The following is an 18,834-nucleotide window of genomic DNA, read 5'->3' as shown; positions in this document are numbered from 1 at the left end:
AGAAAGCTAAATCGTGTACGTTTGCTAACATTTGTGCAGTTTGAGGTTAACAGAATCAAGAGATGAAAGCATGGCCTCATGTCCTATGTGAAAGACAATGACAGTTGGTAAAGGAACAAGAATCATTCTGAAATGTCATGGGCACAGTAACAACCACATTCCTGTAACACTTGCACTGGTTAAGTTGACCCTAAGATTGGAGGCCTGATGGGCACTGAGCGGCAGGCTTTCAACTCAGGATTTCAGGCTTCTTTTTTGTTTTAAATATCCTAACAACTTCAGTTCCATTTTGTTGGAGTCAGAGCCTTGGGGACATTGGGTATTAGCTACTGTTGTATTTAATGTTATGTATTTATTTAGGGAAATTTGAATTTTCTTGTCTTCTTCAGAGGAAAGCACTTCAGAAATGTCTGAAAGTCTTGAAGTAATGTCAGTCTAAAGGCCCTGTACTAAAGCCTGCTGTGCTGAGCACAGGAAAGGCCTGGCTGTCGTGGACTTTTAGTCCTGTTTTAGGCAGCATTGTCTGACCAGTGAGCTCACACTTCTAAATGTCCCTCTATGGCCTGGGGTCATGTCTTTGCAGAGCACTTGCCTAGCATGAGCAAGACTCTGGGTTGGATTCCCAGCACTGCAAACATAATGTGCCTCTAATCGTTGCCTCTTTTATTGGAATACTGTCAGTCAGTAGCAGATTTCACCCAAGTCCTTTGTGAAGATGCTGCTTCAGAGCCCTGTTTACTTCATAACTCCACATCAAGACCTCTTCTTCATTCTTGAATTTAAAGACATAAAGAATCATAACAAACATCTCTTGGTGTGCAGTGCATGCATTGTGGGCAAGACCTGTCCCAGTTGTCAGTTCCACATAGTTTCCAGGACTATCCATCGCCTGGTCCCCACAGGCCAGGCTGCCCTCTTCATTCCTGCTCAACATCTGTCTGCTGTGGACTGCCTCACGGAGAACGTGAAGCCCACTGGGTTTCCTGTAGAGGCTGTGCATAGGCCTTTTCAAATTCATTTACATCTTCACCATGGACACTTTCTTATAAAAATAGTCACCTTGAAATAAGTAGTGCACTGCTGGCTGAAGATTCTAGGCTCTTTGCACTAATGCAATATTGATTTCCTGTGAGGGCTTCCAAATTTTAAACTCCCTTTCACTGGAAGGTGTATAGTAGAAAATCAGGGATAGGCCTTCTAAAAGTTCACATTCTAGTTCATTTCTTTCCTTCTGCTTTTATTCTACAGTTAAGGATTTGGTGCGAGAGAGAGTAGAAGAGGGTTTTTTTGTCTTGTTTTGTTTTTTGTTAAAAGCATGAGCATTTGTTTTGGAAACGATTATAAGCAACTAAGTCCTGAGGAGTAAGAAAAGAATGATACATTCATTTCGATCTGAATGGGAATTTGGACTGACTGCAAGGAGGAGGGTTTCATGAGAAGGGAAAACTGATCTGTGACTTTGTGAGAGATGCATGCTGAAATCTGGCTTTGCTCTCAGAGGGCATTTCAGAGACACTCCAGAGGCCGGTATCAGTGTCGTGCCATCTGTTTTCTTATTCCAGTCTGCACCAGCCTTTTAAAAACATGTATCCTTACTCAGGCACCTGCACACACTATCCCAGCCTTTGAAGTGGGCAGTGAGCCTTGCATTATAATTACGGCAACAGTGGACTTGAACTGTCTTAAACTTCCTGTGTGTTCACTGGCCAGCTGATGCTTTGCACACTGAGCATCTTCAAAGAACACCCGACAGAAGAACTGTCTCAGAATTCTCTGTGGTGGGCTCTCCATAGCTGCTGGTATGTGAGGGACCAGAGTAGGGAGTGGGGGGTTATTTGTTGTGACTTTCTGGTTCTGTTTTAAATGCTCCCTTGGCTGTATCCCTGCAACTATTTCTCTTTAATGTTTTCTATTCTTCTTTGGTTTTAATCTTTTTGAGACAACAGCTGGATTCTGCTTTTGGTGCTTACTCTTGATTCCCTCTCCTGTTGTGAGCCATTCTGGTAATTTTTTTTTTTTCAAGGCATGTGGCATTCTCCTTTTCCATAGTATTTAATTAAAAGTTTGGCTTTTTAGAACTTGTCATTGGTTAGTGCTAAAAAAATAGAGTCAGTGGGTATCTCCAAGGAGTTAGAGATTTTTCTGTACCCTGCAGCTTCCTTACCTGAGGATGAGTGCTTCCCCCGACCCAAAATGAACTGCATGTGTTAATGTGCCACTTACATGATGTAAGAGGGGATGGATATGTTTCCTGATTTTTGTTCCCAGTTTTCTGTGAGCTTAGTTATTGAGAAAATGGTTTAATTTTACATATGGCAAATCTGCTTCTGACCTGGTTTTCTGAGACCATCAAACCTAAATTTTGTGATGATATAATCTGTCCCCAGAATATATACCCAGATTACTAAGTGCACTGTCTTGGTATGTTTTTTGCTGCAATAATTTATATGGAACATTTATTTGGCTCACAGTTCTTGGTCATTTCACGATCTGGGAGCCACCTCCAATGAGAGCCTTCTTACTACATCATAGCTCGGTAGAAGACCTTGTGTGGGCAGGACAGCAGGAGAAGGCTGAACTTGCTTTTTTGAGGAGACCATTCCAGCAGTAACAACATTCATTTGTTCCCGAGGCAGAAGACCTAATCATTTCCTAAAGTACCATTTCTCAACATTGTTGCATCAGGGAATACATTTTCAACACGGGGATTTAGAGGGATATATTCAAACCCTAAGAGGCATTCAGAGATGGATTTCAAACTTTTGTATTTGGAAAGGGATTTTTTTGGGGGAGTGATAAATATAATACATAATAAAACAACAACTCCTAGAATCAGCCCCAAAGCTCTTCAGAATGATTGGATTGTTCAGATTATAAATTTATAGAATGAGCTATGTTATTACAATTTAAAAATACTAACCCACTTTTTGTCAGATTCCCCCTCATACTTCCCATTGCCATGATATCCTCTTCTAGTGTAGCTTTATTTCAGAAAATTATAGTGAAAATTGTATTCTGGGAAATAAACCAGCAGTGAGAAAGAGTGGCCATGGACATAATCTCTGAGAATTTGAAGTTTTAAACATAGTTTTAAATCCTCCATTTTATGCCAGATTATATGAACTGAAGTTCACACAGATTGCAGAAATTTAGCATTCAGTAAGAAAATGGAACCTACTGAAGCTGTCAAGATTTATATACCTTCCTTTTGAGGCCTTTCGTTCAAAATGTCCTTATTGAGATAGAATGAAATTACCCAGTGAATGAAGCATTTTAGGATTTACAAGGAAAGTTATTTTAATCAGTTTTTTATCTTTTTGAGATAACACAATTTTTCAGGATACATCATTATAGCATACTGAATTATAATCTACAAATTAGAATATAATTGTGCAATTTGTGTTTAATTCTCTTGCTCACATTTTATATTAGGCGTATTTCTTTGCAGACTTACAATATTGTGAGTTTTTCATAAACAGCTATTTAAAGACATTCGCATACTCAAAATAATATTTATAGATATTCAGGAAATGATTATTCTTAGGATTGTGGCAAAGTGGAAAACCTAATAGTGTGGGTTTGCCACTGCCACCACTCCCCACAACCAAAAAAATTCAAGTTTTGGTTAAGTTCCCTGAATAAGTGTTGTAAAAATTAGTTTCTTTTGGAACGATCATACAATTGAAAGACTAATTTAAATTAGGAGGCCACACTGTGCTTGGTAGAGGCCATTGTGAGAAAGCAAAGCATAATTTTTCTCCAAACAAAGACAAGCTTGTTGGAGAGCATGCTTTATTGCCTGGAAATTCTATATATATGCAAAGTTGCTCATCAATTCACTGTTGGGTTTTGTGTGCTTGGTTTCTCCTTTTGTTTGGAAAAATCAAATGCTGAAAAAAGTAAGCAGCGCTCTGCATGCTATAGGCATGGAGAGGCCTAGGCATGCCAGTTCTCTTGGAGTGTAGCATCCCTGAGTGGTGAGCTGCCCGTGGGAGGGATGGTCAGACTTGATGTCTGTGGGTAAAATCAGCATACGTGCTTCATCAGGTCCCTGGAATTTCCAGGAAATGTGGTAGTCCTACTTCTTTTTCTGCTCCTTCCTTCTGACAGCCAGAAGGCTACATTGGGCAAGTTAGGTTCCCGTCCTAAAAAGCAGTCCGTGTCTTCTCTCTCTGTTTTAAACAGCTTTATTGAGATGGAATTCACAAACCATACAGTTTGCCCACTTACAGTGTGCAATTCAGCCATCACCACCATAAGTTTCAGCTCATTTTTGCAGCCCCTAAATAACATCCCACATCCCAGTTAGTATTTTCTTTCAACTCATATTTGGGGAAATAAAGGTAATCAGAATCCAGGTGCTTCTGAATGGGAGCTCTTATCTTTGGAATTGCCTTTTATGCCATATCTTAGCTCCTTGGCATAGCAGTTGCATCCAGTCCTTAGCACACCCTGTGGTTGCAAAGCAGTTTGTTGCAAGCTCCACATGAGAGGACTGGCTGGCAGGAAGGTTGGCAGCCAGAGGTTCCCAGGTGCCTGGTCTGGAGGAGAAGGGACTGCTGTGTTACTTCGCCGTAACATCGTCCTGGTGGCCCTCAGGCTGCACTTGATCACTGCTGTGGTCTTGTCTGGGTGTGAAAAGCAGGACAGCCAGTGACTGGAAGTGGATCTGAGTTAGAAAGAGGGATGTAGATACCACATGGATTTCCATACAGGAGGTTGGGAGAGTTGGGGATCAAACATCAAGATGAAATATTCTTGAAGCAGGAGCTAAAGATCTAAAAGTTGGGGGGTTGGTGTTGGAGATCATTTCCTAATAGGAATTGACGTTTGAAGTTGGGTTTCTAGATTGCAGCAGCAATTTGTTTTTGTATGCAACCAAAGATTATCTGCACAGGAGTTAGACTTTTTGGCTCTGTTAACCTGAGGGATTGGATATATTAGTATCTATGAGCCTCAAGATGGTCCAGTGTAGCTAATGAATAATAACCTTGGATTGGACTTTTACCCTCCAGAATTGGGAGAAAATAAATTTCTTTTTAAGAAAAAGAAGAAAAGAGACAGTACTAGTATAGAGAATACAAGGAAGACAGAATGAACTTCTCAGAAAACCTAGTTAATAGAAGCTGTTGTCAAGGCTGACCCCTGAAGGCAATGGCAAAAGATGAGAATGACAGTGCCATAGGAGCCTAGAAAAACTCAGACTTGGAGCAGGAGAGAACGAGACCCTTGATAACATTGTGGCTCTGAGTCCTCTGTCAAGTGTGAGCAGTGTGGAATTAGAGGTAGGAGAGACAAGACATCCCCTCTAAGGAAGAAGGGCAGGGCAAGGACATGCTGCTGAGTGTGTTAGGCTGGATCTCCAGTCTCAGCCAGGGGATAGATGTGCTTGAAAGCCCAGTATGCAGGCCATGGCCCAGCACAGGAAGTGGGAGGCAATAGCTTTGTAGTCCTGGGCTGCTGCTGTTCCACCCTTGAATCCCTTCTTCTGTGCCCAGAAAACTGGACACAGGAGCACCTTTCCTAATGGTGGGGACAGAGCTCCCTGGTGCAGTGAGAATTTACTCGGGGGTGGGGTGGGGCTGAGGCAGCTGGGTTGGAGTGTCAGAGCCCGGGAGTGAGCAGCACTGGGGGAGGCAGATGTGGAAGGTTGATGCGTTAGGGTAGTAATTCCAAGCTTCAACTATGACTCCTCTTCGGTTTTTGATAACTTTCTAGTTTTGATACAATTTAAATGTCCCCAGCACAGTTGCAGAAGTACAAAGGACTCCCCTAGACTTTTGACCCAGACTCTGTCAATTATATTTTGCCCCATTTGCCCATCTCCCTGCCTTTTCTCTTTTTTTCTGAATCATTCGTGAGTACTTTGTGCCCCTTTGCCCCTCACGCTTCAGGGCACATTTCTTTAGAACAAGGACATGCTGTTATATAACCACAATGCAGTTATCAAAATCATTAAACCTGGTTCCTTTGAATATGAATAACACTCAGACACCCTGCATAATGTTTTATAATTTCTGTTCTATTATTTTTAAACTGTCAAAGATTAAAGTTTTCACTTAGGCAAATTTTAATTAAAGTTCATTGTTCCTTCTGACAGTGTTGGGGGAGAGACTGTATCGTATTTTTTCTTTAAATATGTTACATCAGAATCTTTTGTCAAGTTTATAAAAATACAGTTGGTAGTCAGTGAAGTTACAACTTCCTGATACCAATTAGATGAAGCCACTAGATAAATCAAAGACATTTTCAGAGTGATATGACCATGTGTCTGTTTGACTTTTAATTAAATGTTTATGGTGCCATCACATTTTTTTAGAACAAAATTTCAGTCAGGCATAGGTTATGCATAAGTCTCCCTACAGCTAAAATTGCACCCACAACTGTTTTCTAGCTGTTCTCTCTTTCTCTCTCTTTCTGTCTCTGTCTTTGTTTCTCTCTCCTCTCTGTTTCCTTTAAAATTACAAACTTGATTAATACTCATAATTTTGGTGAGTTAAATCTAGGTTTTTGTTTTTATTAACATCAACTGATCATCATGCTTCCTTTGCTGCTTCTCTGAAAGCAAGAAGCTTATTCATAAAGGACAAACAGACATCATAGAGAATTTTGACCATGTCCAGCACATGATTTAAAATAGTGTCTTTCATCATATCCCCAAATCACTAGATTTGTTTCTAGATCTTCATGCATTATTAGGCTGCTTTTTCTTTCAAGCATTAGTTGTTTAAATGAAAATCTGCTCTCTGGCAGAATTGGTACAAGAAGCAATGGTGATGGAGAGGAATGGGAACCAATATTTATTCCATGCCAGGAGTGTAGGGTGCTGTACTTGCATTACCTTGTTCTGTCCTCCATCAGCCACCAGGGCTTCCATGGTAATGTTACTGGTTTGTTACTGGAATTTGAGCCTTAGACAGGTTCAGAAGTTCGATCGGTGATTTCATTCACTCCCTGAGTACTTGCTAAAAGCTTCAGAGGTTCCAGGCACTGTGCTAGGTTCTAGGAACCGAGTGAAGGAGACTGTGGTTGTGGTGCTCGCCCTCTTGGCCTGGAGTGGAACAGAAGAGAAGAGCATTGGACCAGCACTGTGGTAGTTACTTTCTTATCAGTGCTGAGACAAAATGCCCAACACCCAAAGTTAAAAGGGGAGGGGTTTATTTGACGTATAGTTCGTAGAGGTTTCAGTCCATAATCGGCTGGCTCCAAGGCAGGGATGGCATCACAGAGAAGCAACATGGCACGCACAAGGCAGCAAAGGCAACAAGAGGTTTAACAGCATCTCTTTCTGCCCCTTTTTATCTTATTCAGACTACCAGGATTAGGGCGGTGCCAATCCAATCACTCATGTGTAGTGGTTTAGTAGTCACATGCCCTTAACCCCAGCACCACACATTCCAGATTCACCGACCTCTGAAAAGGAAAGTCCCACTGCATCTGCATGCGGCTCTGGGGGACATCTACACAAACCCTAACAAGCACACACTCAGACACAGTACATAATGACATATTGCTTCGGCACACTGGTTGCAGGAATGTTGTGAAGGAGGTGCACACAGGACTCATGTAGACTGAAGGCTCAGGTAAGACCACTCTGAGGGGGTGATGGAAAACCTCAGATGAGAGTTTGGCCAGGCAAAGGGGCAGGAAGTACATTCCAGGCAGAGGAGGCCTCAAGAGGAAAGCTCAGTGTTGGAGGACCTGTAAGAGGCCAGTTCGGTTGGATAGCAGTGCACAGGGGAAGGATGGGCAGATGAGGGAGGAGGGGCAGGCAGGGCTGGCTGTGGGAAGTCACCTCAGGATGGTCAGCCCCAGCAGGTCAGGCTGTGGGTCCCAGCAGAGACTGGCAAAGCTGTTTTCCTGGATTTTAAAGTTTGTACCTCCCACCCTAATTCTCCAGCCCTGCTCGTCTTTCCTGCTGCACTTTCTCAGACACGTGGCACCTTAATGTCTAGGCTATTTTCTAGATAGTGAAAGCGCCACTTTCAGTATTGGCACCTCTTAGCGCTCACGCAGAGAGAAGTGGGACCTGATGTGTTATTTGATGACATAAGAAAGTACAGGCCTGGGGAGGCCCATGAGGACACACCTGCAGAGGAGACAGTCCACATGACCTAGCATGGAGAGATGATGGAAGCCAGTATTTTCCCAAAGGACTCAAGGTGCTGTGTTCTCCCATACTATATGGTGACTCCCTAGACACTTGCAGTGAATATATGTTGGTTTAGAGTGACGAGGCTGTTCACGGGAACTTAGAAATAATAGAAATGATGATGATAGTGTTGGGGAGTGAAGAAAATAGGCACAACCAACATGTGTGGTTTGGAAAGCTGCCAGAGTTTAAAAGGCATTGAAGTAGAATGTCTGTAAAGGTAAGGAATGATGGAAGGGAAGAAGTATCATGCCTGGACCGCTGAGTGTACAAAACAGATCGAAGTCACTGTCTTTGTGTCATTTACATTGTAGCTACCAACAGTGAAAAATAGGATGCTGTGAATGCCATTGGTCCACTGGGAGTTGCAGGGTAGGATGAGTGTTAAGGAGAGAGGACAGGTGAATTATATATGAATCCTTCTAGAGAAATGTGGTCCAAAAATAACCAAGGAGTGCATAGAGCCAGTAATTAAAGGTTTTAAGGACTAAGCCAGAATCTAAGGGCATATCTCTGACATGGGGAGTTTAGATATCTAGTTGAGCCAGGGATGTCTTCCTGTCCCTTGAACTTCCTCTCCTCAGCCACATCTTGCCCTGCTGACTGCCCTTTGCTCAGTGTATTGACTAGCCACAAAACCAAAAACAAATCATTGGTAGTTCGCTCTAAAGGGATGACAGTCGTGGGCTCTGGCTTTCTCTGAAGTGATCCTTTCTTCTAGGTTTTAAAATGATCCATGCATCCTAATTCTGTATTATCAATACATTAATGCATTTTTGGAATTTCTGTTTTCCCACAATTTGTATTACTGATACTACTATTAATTTTACAAGGGCTAGATTTTATTAGTTTTAATTTAGAATAACTAGATGTAGTGTCCATCTCCCTTCGAAGACTAATACGGAGAAAAAAAAAATCAACCAGTTGTTTTCCATAAGCCAGCAGGCAACATCAGTTTTTTCCCTATTCATATTCCAGTGTGTATGTTAGATGGACTGCACAGGTTCAGACTTATTGTGATGAGAGGCATTTGGATTTACTATCCAATAACAGCTCCAGAGCACATTATTTTATGACTTCCAATTAAGTAGCATTGACCTACTGTGTGTACATCTTGCTCTCAATTTGCATTTCCCTAAGGAAAGTCCAGTGCTAATTAATTACTTGCATATACAGACTGTATGCTAACTTAAATTACACTCCTTCCAGGGAGCCTCCTGAAATCTCTGAACCTTTTAGTCATATTAAAGGCACAGATGTGTGGCATGTGCTTCAGCCAGAAATCGGAGGTTTTCATACTGTCTATGGTAAGTAGATGGAGATTATTTTGCCTATGCTGAGAGGGATAAGTTTCCCTATTTCCCTCTGTTCTTTAAACAGTGTTCCTCTCTTTCCTCTCCCCTCTTTCTTGGTCTCTTTGAGGGGCTACATCTGGGCCTGCCCTCTTCTTCCTCAGGACCCAATGTCTTCCTTGTTTTCCCATTGGAACTAGCTCCACAAGGCTGCCAGAGTGTTTTCAAAACATCCATCTGCTGTTGTTACTCGTCCACCTCAAATGCCTCCTGTTATACTCAGAAAATGGCCAAAATCCTTATCATATCGGCGAGGCCTTGCCTGGCCTGGCCCTGCCTGCTCAGGTCTCACGGTCATCCTCTTTCACCCCCTCATCCTTACTCTCCACCCACCACACTGGCTTTCCTTTTCTCCCTTCCCACCCCACCTGTTCCCTCTCTGTCTCCCTTCTCTCTGATCCTTATCCTCTACCCCAAGCCTCCTCAGCCTCAGAGTCAGTGTTTTTCTCATGACTCCCAAATCTAAACTGGCCCTACTCTCCACCACCTAGCCATGTTTCAGCACACTCTTATCTTTCCTTTCTACCACATGGCACCATCATGTGGGTACAATTATTTGTGTAGTCATGTATGAATGACTGTGTCCTTTGCTAGACCACAAGGCCCATGGGGACTCCACAGGCCTCCTTCTACATCCATTTAGCATTTGCTGACCAACTGCGTGAAAATGTATTTATTCTCCCATCCTTTCAGGGTCAGTCTGTTTACTCTCTATGTTGGAATGAGACTTGCTGGCTATACTCTTTATTCATTCCAGGAATTACACTACCTTACACTTTAGAGTGCATAAGGGACTTTACTCTTATTGAGCAGAGCCTTAGTCACCTTCACAGACCTGTAGGAGACAGGAGCTTTCGTTGGTTACTTGTAGCACGGTCCCATTTGGGCTTTAGTCTTGTTGGCTCCTAAAGGGACTCGGGGCTTGGAGAATCTTCCATCAGACCCATCATGTGGTGGTTATGTTTCGACAACCATGGCTGTGAATTGGCAAGTGAAGTTTTGCCTACTTTAGAAATACCTTCAGTAGGGCCAAAGGATGGGACTAAAGATCATTGCAAAAGTGGCCATGGAAGTTATGTGCCCCAATGATAATAGAAATCAAGAAACAATAAACTAGAATTCTCCATACCATGATACCAGACTGATTTAAAATTGGTTGAATGTGGCATCGCCTCCTTTTTCTTTTTTGTCTCAGTACTTAGTGTTTGGTACTTGACTTGCAAGCTAGAACTTGTCGGTGTTGATTGCCTTGTGACTTGCCCTCCTTTCCATCCTTTTGATTGGTTCTCGTCATTTTTGGTCCTCATTATGGCTCCCAGAACCAGTTAACAACAAGCACCGAGGTAGCATTGTAACTTGATGTAAGTGTGAGATGTTGTGAGTAAAGCAGTACGTGTGTCTTAAACTTTGCAATGAAAAATTCTGCCTGGATTCCATCTCTAACTGCTTTACTTTTCTGCATTCTTTTCTACTATTCATGTGTTTAAGAATGTTCTAGCTCTCTGAGGTTTTACAGCAATTTCCCACATCCATTTTTCACATCATACAAAGGTTATGAAATAACTCTTGCCAAGAAACAAGAAAAAGGGGGTCCTAAACATTGTTTCACTTTTCTGAGCTCTCCCACTATGTAGTCGGGAAGCTTTCAGAGAAAGTACAGGTGGCTTGCTATTCACCTTTACTTTCTATGGGCTTAATTTGAAAATGTTGGGAGGACCTAGTAAAATGTAATGAATGGGACATTAGGATAAGATGTGTCTTCAGGGCCAAGCTCTCCTGTGTTATTCTTCCCTATCCAGGACACTGCTCACAAAAGCTCTCAATAGTTGGTCCCATTCTGAACACACACTCCCTCCTCTTCCCTCACCAGGTGTTCAGAGCAGAGCTTGTCAATCATCCTCTTGACTTCCTGTTTTTAACACTTCTAGTGCTGATCATTCCAGCCTAGGGTTTTCAGATACAGCCTGCTGATTGCCCAGGAGGAGGGACAGGCAAGGGGCCAGTTACTGGAAAGATGATGACCAAAGCTCAGGTCTCTGGCTGGCACTGGCCAACTGGCCTGGATGGGCCTCTGTGGCGCTGGTCAGAGGCTTACAGAACTCCAGGAAAGGCCACACAGAGTGCCAGGAATTTCATGACCCTCAAACTCAGGATATTGCCTTGCCAGCACCCCATCTTCTTGTCACGGAGGGTTTATGTGGGATTCAGCCTTCAAGCTTTTCTGAGTCCTGTGGTTCACAAAATGTGACTCACTTCTCAGAGAGACATAGCACTATTCTGTCTAAACCACAGCAGGCGCTACGCAACTTCTGAAGTATTCACCTGGGCCATGGGGAACCATTGTATATGTTAAGAAAAGGTGCCCATGATCTGGGTGGGAGCAGCCCAGGCCAGGACTAAAGGTTTGGGGAGCAGAGTAGGATTTGACCCCACCACCCACTTGGCCACAGGCATTCTCTCCACCTTCCACAGAACTCCTCAGAGGCCTTGAGGGGAGCAGTTAATGCTGAGCGATGGGCCTTTTAGAGACTCATCTTTTGTCTACTCTTAAAAAATATTTGTGTAGTCAGTAGCACTTCTACAACTCAATTTGGGGGTGCTAATCTGGCCTAACTGGCTAAGAACTTCTCTTCCTTTATATCCTCCACTGTTTCTCCACTTCTTCCTTCCTACCTTTTCCCAGCTACTCTCTACTTTAAAAACTGTCCCGTTAATTTTATGAAGGAAACTGTTAAAAGCCATCACTTTGGAATGCTGGAAGTCTTTGCCCATGTGTGTTGCTTTTGGACCTTTCTCTCTTGTGCTCTTTCCTTGCTCCACCACTCAGGATCTTGCGCTGTTTCTGTAGATTGTTATGCCATAAGAAAATTTATTATCCAAATTCTTATTTTTCCATAGCCCCATTTATCAGGCAGATCAGGAGGGATATTCTGGGGCTTTATATTATGTAACACGAAGATGTAATTAGGAAAATGTTCTTTCCCAAGGCTGGAGACTAATTGGGAAATATCATAAGATAGACTGTGATTAGCTTGATTAATCTTTGGCTTATTACTATTATCATTATTATTACTAGCAACCACTCATTACTATATGCTAGGCACTTTTCATAGGTTTTATTTCTCATCCTTGAGAGATCGGTGTTCCTATGCCAGCATCCATGCCTAGGAGACTGCGACAAGTGACTTCTCTTGAGTTCACACAGGTAGCATGTGGAGGAATCAGAATTAAGACTGCAGGCTTCTGCGATTCCTCTGTCTGCATGCTTTCCATAACATCAGAGGTCCTTGGTTTTTTCCACTGAATGCAGAGAAAATCAATACATAATGCCTGGGGTCTAGACCCTTTGTAGCTAGAAGTAGCCAGCAGCCAATTCAGAATTTCTTTGAAGTCTTATGCTTTAATCTTTAAAATTTATGCAAATTTAGCTTTCTACTCCATGATGTAAAAGTATAAAAATAATCCTTTAAACTGCTTGACATGGAATAAAATTCAAACTCCAGGAAGAGCTCCTGTTTATCCTTCTCACATGCCCTCCTGGCCTGCTGGGTGCCACACTGCAGGGCGCTGCACACCTCCGTGGGAATAGGTCAGCAGTGCACTGCAGTGCATCTCCCTTAAAGACCTTAGTCCTGGTTTTGCTGACACACCGTTCAGTTCATTGACACTTGCCAGTTCATCACCATGAGCAGAGGGTAGACAGTATGAACCCTTCATAGACAATATGAAATGGACTTTGTTTCTTCTTTGTGGAGATCTTTGAGCGATACCAGTCTAGCTGGAAATCTAGTAATTATCCAAGCCAGGCCATTTTTCAAATGTAATTGCTCTTAGAACTCTAATTTATAGAACAAATGGATTGAAGACACTGGCTTCCATAGGGACTGAATGCCATGTTCACATGCTGTGTGCTTGCCCAAGGGTCCTCCAAGGCGCCCCAGGTTCTGCAGAACAAAATTTTGATACTCTCAGCCTCATTCATTGTCCATTTTGCTGATACGAAGTCTGTGAGCTTGAAGCCAGAGAGCCTGAGGAACTTGTCTGTAGTGACACAGGTGATCAGCAATCTTAGGAGATCCTAAGAACCAAGCCTGCCTTCTTCTAGGACCCCGGTAGCACTTTTGGTTTCCTTGTCATTTGAAAAACTGATTCCCTGACTGCCCTCAGAGGTGTGGAGGGGTGGGAAGTGGAATCTTCTAGTGAAAGAATCCCACAGTCCAGACCAACAGCTGTTCTGAAAAGACTGGCAGTGCCACTGCAGGCCGCAGAGACAGAACGAAATCCAGACTAGTGGTCACTGTGACCCTAAATCCAATCCGGTTGGGGCTTGTGGAAACTTCTCTGGATAGGAGCAGAATGTCTCTGAAACAGAAGAGCGCACGCTGTTCCTAGTGTCACACATGAGGACACAGTCCCAAGGCCACAGTGCAGGAGTTTGGGGCAGCATCAGAGCTCAGCACACCCCCACACATACCTACCCTGCACTGATTCAGTGCTCTATGCTGGCCTGCAGCTGCCCAGTGATATTGCTGCTGATTTACTATCATTCTAGTACTTGACTTAGCAGCAGAGCTCTCCCAAGTGCGCTGAAAAATGGCTGTGCGGAGCTCTCCCAAGTGCGCGTGGCCGCTGAAAAATGGCTGTGCAAGGCTGAGTAACCTACGTAGGTGGTAGAATGTGCAAGGGCCCAGGAAAAGGGCTTGGAGGGGAAGGTCCACGGGGTCCCCCCAAAAGACAGAGGGCTCAGGCAGGCCACCACACATCTCAGCAGTGGGAGTGCAGCGGTGTGAGGTTGAGTCATCACCATCAAGTCCTCCTGGGTCTCCTCATAAAGACTGCAGCCCCCAGGGTCAGGCTGATGTGTGGGCCCTGTGTGTGGCGGGCCTTACCAAGCATCGTTTGGGATTGCGTTTGGTTTTGTTTTTCAGACTTATGAGGTGATGTTTAAACTCCTGGGTAGATGTGAACTACACTATAATGTAGGTTTACTGGCTGCCGGGAAGGGCACCCGGCTCCTGCTCCCTCTGGAGAATTTCCTGGTGGAAGACAGTTCTCCACCTCCACATGTAGCTGTGCCACTCTACTTCTGTCATCTTCCCTTGCTGCTGGGAGCTCCACACCCTCTGCTAGGAAATTCTGGATGCTGCTATCCCAGGCCAGGTCTAAGAGCTTCTCAGAGCTGAACTAAGAACCCTTTTGCAGCAGGTTCACTGACTTCTGTTGTGCAAAAAGAATTTTTAGGATGCATCAATAAGAGGGAGGGAAGGGTTTTTTAGAAATTTAGGGCCCACACGAGAGAGAAGGATGGACAGGCCCTCAAAGAAATGAGACACTTTACAGTTGGAACTGGGGACATTTATACTTCTCTTGAAAGGGTGGAAAAGCCCCAGAAAGGTGCCCCACAACCCAGTTTTAGCCCATTCTACAAGTAAGGGCTTTCTTTTTTTAAATAGGTAATTTGAACATTCTGTGGGTTTGCCCAACCTCCTGCCTTATCTTAGGATCAAGCTCCCATTCTTTACTTTCTCAGTGAAGCTAATCATGGAGGTTTAAGGAATTTGGGGGGTGATAGGTCTGGTAGGGAAGGACTCTAAATGTAACCAAAGGGAGGCTGGTATGTATCTTCTTGGGAAACGTTGGCTGGGTCCTATGAGTTACAGTCTTCTTAAAAGTGCGATTTTTTAGTTATGATCCTCTTGCCAGGTCTCTACCTTTTATTTTTCTACCCTACCTCACTACTGCAGACCGATGCCATCATTGCAGCCCCTGCCAGAAGACACAGTGGTCCAAGCCACACAGGCACAGCATCTCTGGTTTAGCATTTGTCCCTTGCGAACCTGGAATCCCCATGTGCCTTTCCTAGTTCCATGCAACAAGAGAAAGATTGGAATGAGAGATTCAGAACAGTTCCTGTACTTGGTGAATCTGAAGTCTGGCTGGGGAACTGGCTGGAAAATGATTAAAGTCCAGTTCTGCTTCCTGGAAGTTCCTCTTCCAGGGCTACTGGTTCTGCTTCTGGGCCTGTTTCTTACTTGCTTCCTGTTCATAGGGCTTTGGGGGTCCACAGAGTCTTTTGATCATGTACTTTCTCTGTCTCTTTTAGTCAAAGATGATGCAGTTGTTTGAAGCATTAATGAGTTTCTCACATACAATCCACTTCATTGGATAAAAGGTGTACCCATATATACAAGCACCTTAGCCTAAGTCCTTCTCTATTTTGAAATTTTTTGAGAATACGTCATGTAGGAAGTACTGTACACCTTAAATCTTCCCAAGTCTTAAAAAAGGATTTCCCTGCCACACCCTTGGCCTCTTCACTCTGAGGCTTTGTTTTCCTGCCACTGACCTATATTTGATCTCTGTCAGGAGGCCTTGTTTTACTTCGAAAAATTTTTTTTTTGCTGAGAGATTGGAGGTAAGAAATAGTTTACTTTTGTACTTTACAAATCCTTGATCCTAATTGATATTTACTCTAAATGCTGATTGCAGACGAAATGACTCCTTTGTTAGCTCATCTGTAGCTGTACCTTAACATATACAGCTAAATGGAAACAGTTGACCCTTGGCGTTCTTCCTGCAAGTCTCCTAGGTACATTTTCTGTTTTCCACAGAACTGCAAGCCATCTGTTTTGCTAAACTTCCCATCACTACATGACAAGGGTCAGATCCTCCATCTTCCATAATGTTCCTCTCACTGCCCTGTAAGTCTCCTCTACAGCCCCCTTCACACCTAGCAGCTTCCTCCCACCTTCCAAACCCAAAGCTAATGCCTCAGGGTTAGGTTTTGTTATGTCACTGCTACACTTTCAGATGCAGCAATCTGTTCTAAGTGTTACTGTGTAGCCACTATGTCAGACTTAATGGCATGGCGTCTGTCAACAACCATTTTATTATGCCACAGGTTCTAGGGGTGAAGGTCAGGAATTTGTACGAGATGTAGTGGGAATACCCTGTCTCCTCTCCATGATGTCTGGAACTTCATGTAGGAGTATTTGAATAACCAAGGTGACTTGAATAAGTGGAGGTGCTTGACTGGCTCAGGGTTGGGGTGTACAGAAGCTTCTTTGGTCACATGCCCTCTGCTGGTGGATGACTATAAGGCTGAGATGGTAGACAAAAGCACTTAAATGGTCTTTAATTTTCCCAATTCCACCCTTCATTTTGCTTGTTTGTTTTTTTGTTTTGGATTTGATTGTTGGTATGTTTTTTAATTTTAGTTTTGTTTTGTTTGCTTGCTGTTCTAGTAGTAGAATCCATTCTTCAAATGATAGTGAAGGAGTTCAATAATAAATGTAAAATTAAAAAGAACATTAAAGTATCTGAAGTCCCAGAGGTAACAGCAGTGCATGGTTCAAAAGCCCTGTAAAACACAGAATGAATACTAAATCCCTCTCCCACTTCACCTTTAGCCACTGAGAACTCTGTTACAGAGGCAAACCTTGTTACTCCCTTCTGGTGTATCATTCCAGAGATAGCTTATACACTGGCAAATTATGCATATTCACACGTGAAATCTATACTTTTATTTCCATAAGATGGTATACACACCATGCTATAGTTTGCTTTTCTTAATTTAAAAAAATATTGTGAAGATCATTCTATATCCATACAGGTGGTATTACTTCATTTTTTAGAAGGCTTTTACTACTCTGACGTCAGCAATATTTATCAGGAAATAACTCTTATCCACTTATCAGGAAGTAGCACAGGGTCCCCTATTTATCAACATTTCTGTTATTTCCTGTTGGCTTTTGTTGTTTGCTATATCCAACGGGTCCATGTGTTTATAATAAGTATATTCAAGTATTTCAGGAGCCTATTTGTCTACTCCAAGGAAAATCCCCGCTCAGTGAGGGGAAATGTGCATTCTAAATTTTGACAAATATTTCCAAACTGCCTTCCTCCAGGGTTGTATCATTTTATACCCCCAAAAGCAATATATGACAAAATTTGTTTTCTCCACTCTCATCAACAATATGTTAGCAAACTTTCTGAAATGGTGCCAAGTCTGACGGGCAAACATTGGCCTTGCACTGTAGTTTTAATGTGTCTTTCGGTTGTGAATAAGGTTTAGCAGCCTGTCATATGGCGTTTTCTTTTATAAACGGCTTGGGAAGCTGAAATGCTGCCCAGTGATCAAGCAATATGCAAAAAATGTAGGAATTGCAATTTTTCTGACATAGGTTTTATTCCATTTAGTTGTTTTCATCCTAATTTGTGTAGAGTACACTTCAGGGTGCTACATAAGAAACCAATTTCCCGGCTGTAGTGGATGTTTATTAAAAAGTGTTTTTTAAAAAGCTGTTTACAGATATAAATTTTTCAACCCTGATGTAATCTCCACCATACCAAAAATCAGTGTTGCATTGTTAGACTATTTTTTAAATTCAGTTCAGCAGTGACATTTATGAAACGATTAGAAATTTGAACATCAACAGGATACTACATTTTTAGCAGTAATAATGATACTGTGATTGTGTTTGAGAAAAAAGTCCTTTTAGAGATTCTTACTGAAAATATGGATTAAATGATGATAATATTTAGAATTTGTTTCAAAATAATTCTGAAAGGAGTACGCAGATTGATATGTAGATGAGGGAAATTACTGTATGTCCTGTGTGGCAAAAAATAGATGTCTTACATTGGCCAAGGACCCTGTCTACTTGCTGTCTCTGGTGAGCCATTGCCTGGGACAGCACTCCCAGTGGTAGATGCTCAATACACGTCCCAAAATCCAGCCCCATGCACCTACCCTTGGCTGCACTGTTTTCTGTTCTACTAGGGATGTGTTCCAGGAGAGCAAGGGACTACGTGCATGGCGGTTTGAAAGGTGACGCCCCAGGCATTCGGGAATTAGGAACGTTCTTCCTTGGAGTTCATGGGAATCGACATTGAGTTGCCTGAGACACAGAGCGTCACATGTCCAAGACAGTTTCTCAGTAAAATGGCCCCTTTGACTGATCATGAATTGCTTCTTTTAAAAGTCTGTTGGAGGGTTGCTGATAGACGGAGGAGTAACTCTAAAGGTTGTAGGGGGCCACGAACCCTTCAACCAGTCCTCATCTGCTCTCTCGCAAGCCTGTCTTGTTTAGACCCCAGAGTAATTGGATGCCCTGAAGTGTGCTTAGTGAACACCTTCTCATGAAGAAGGGTAATGTGTCCTAAGAGAGAAGAAATTCAGTGCTGGGAAGTGATCAAAGGAAATGGCAGGAATGCAGGGTGGTACATTGGCCCCGTGGGTATGTTTGACTGATTAGTTAGCTCAGAGCAGAGAAAATAACGATTTTAATGTTTGCATGCAGGTGTTAGCACAGTTGCTATGAATGAAAA

At 42.8% G+C, this 18,834-nt stretch overlaps 1 protein-coding gene across 7 annotated transcripts in view; it reads left to right on the top strand.

Moving 5' to 3' along the window:
• Positions 1-18,834, top strand: part of Rapgef4 (Rap guanine nucleotide exchange factor 4) — a 233,933-nt gene that overhangs the window by 89,481 nt on the left and 125,618 nt on the right. For 2 of the 7 annotated variants that reach the window (XM_033756252.1, XM_010607004.3), the window contains exon 1: positions 9,439-9,459. The exons of 4 other annotated variants lie outside the window; for them this stretch is intronic. In XM_033756252.1, the coding sequence (XP_033612143.1) occupies positions 9,457-9,459 (3 nt within the window). In that variant the 5' untranslated portion in view covers positions 9,439-9,456. Of the gene's footprint in view, positions 1-9,412; positions 9,460-18,834 lie in introns of those variants that run through there. One more of the 7 variants, XM_033756254.1, reaches the window with a different exon arrangement.

The sequence above is a fragment of the Fukomys damarensis genome, unplaced genomic scaffold (genome assembly GCF_012274545.1).
Source record: "Fukomys damarensis isolate Sample0158 unplaced genomic scaffold, DMR_v1.0_HiC HiC_scaffold_26, whole genome shotgun sequence".
NCBI lineage: Eukaryota > Metazoa > Chordata > Mammalia > Rodentia > Bathyergidae > Fukomys > Fukomys damarensis.
The sequence above is the reverse complement of the archived record's forward strand: the minus strand, read 5'-3'. Positions and strand labels throughout refer to the sequence as shown.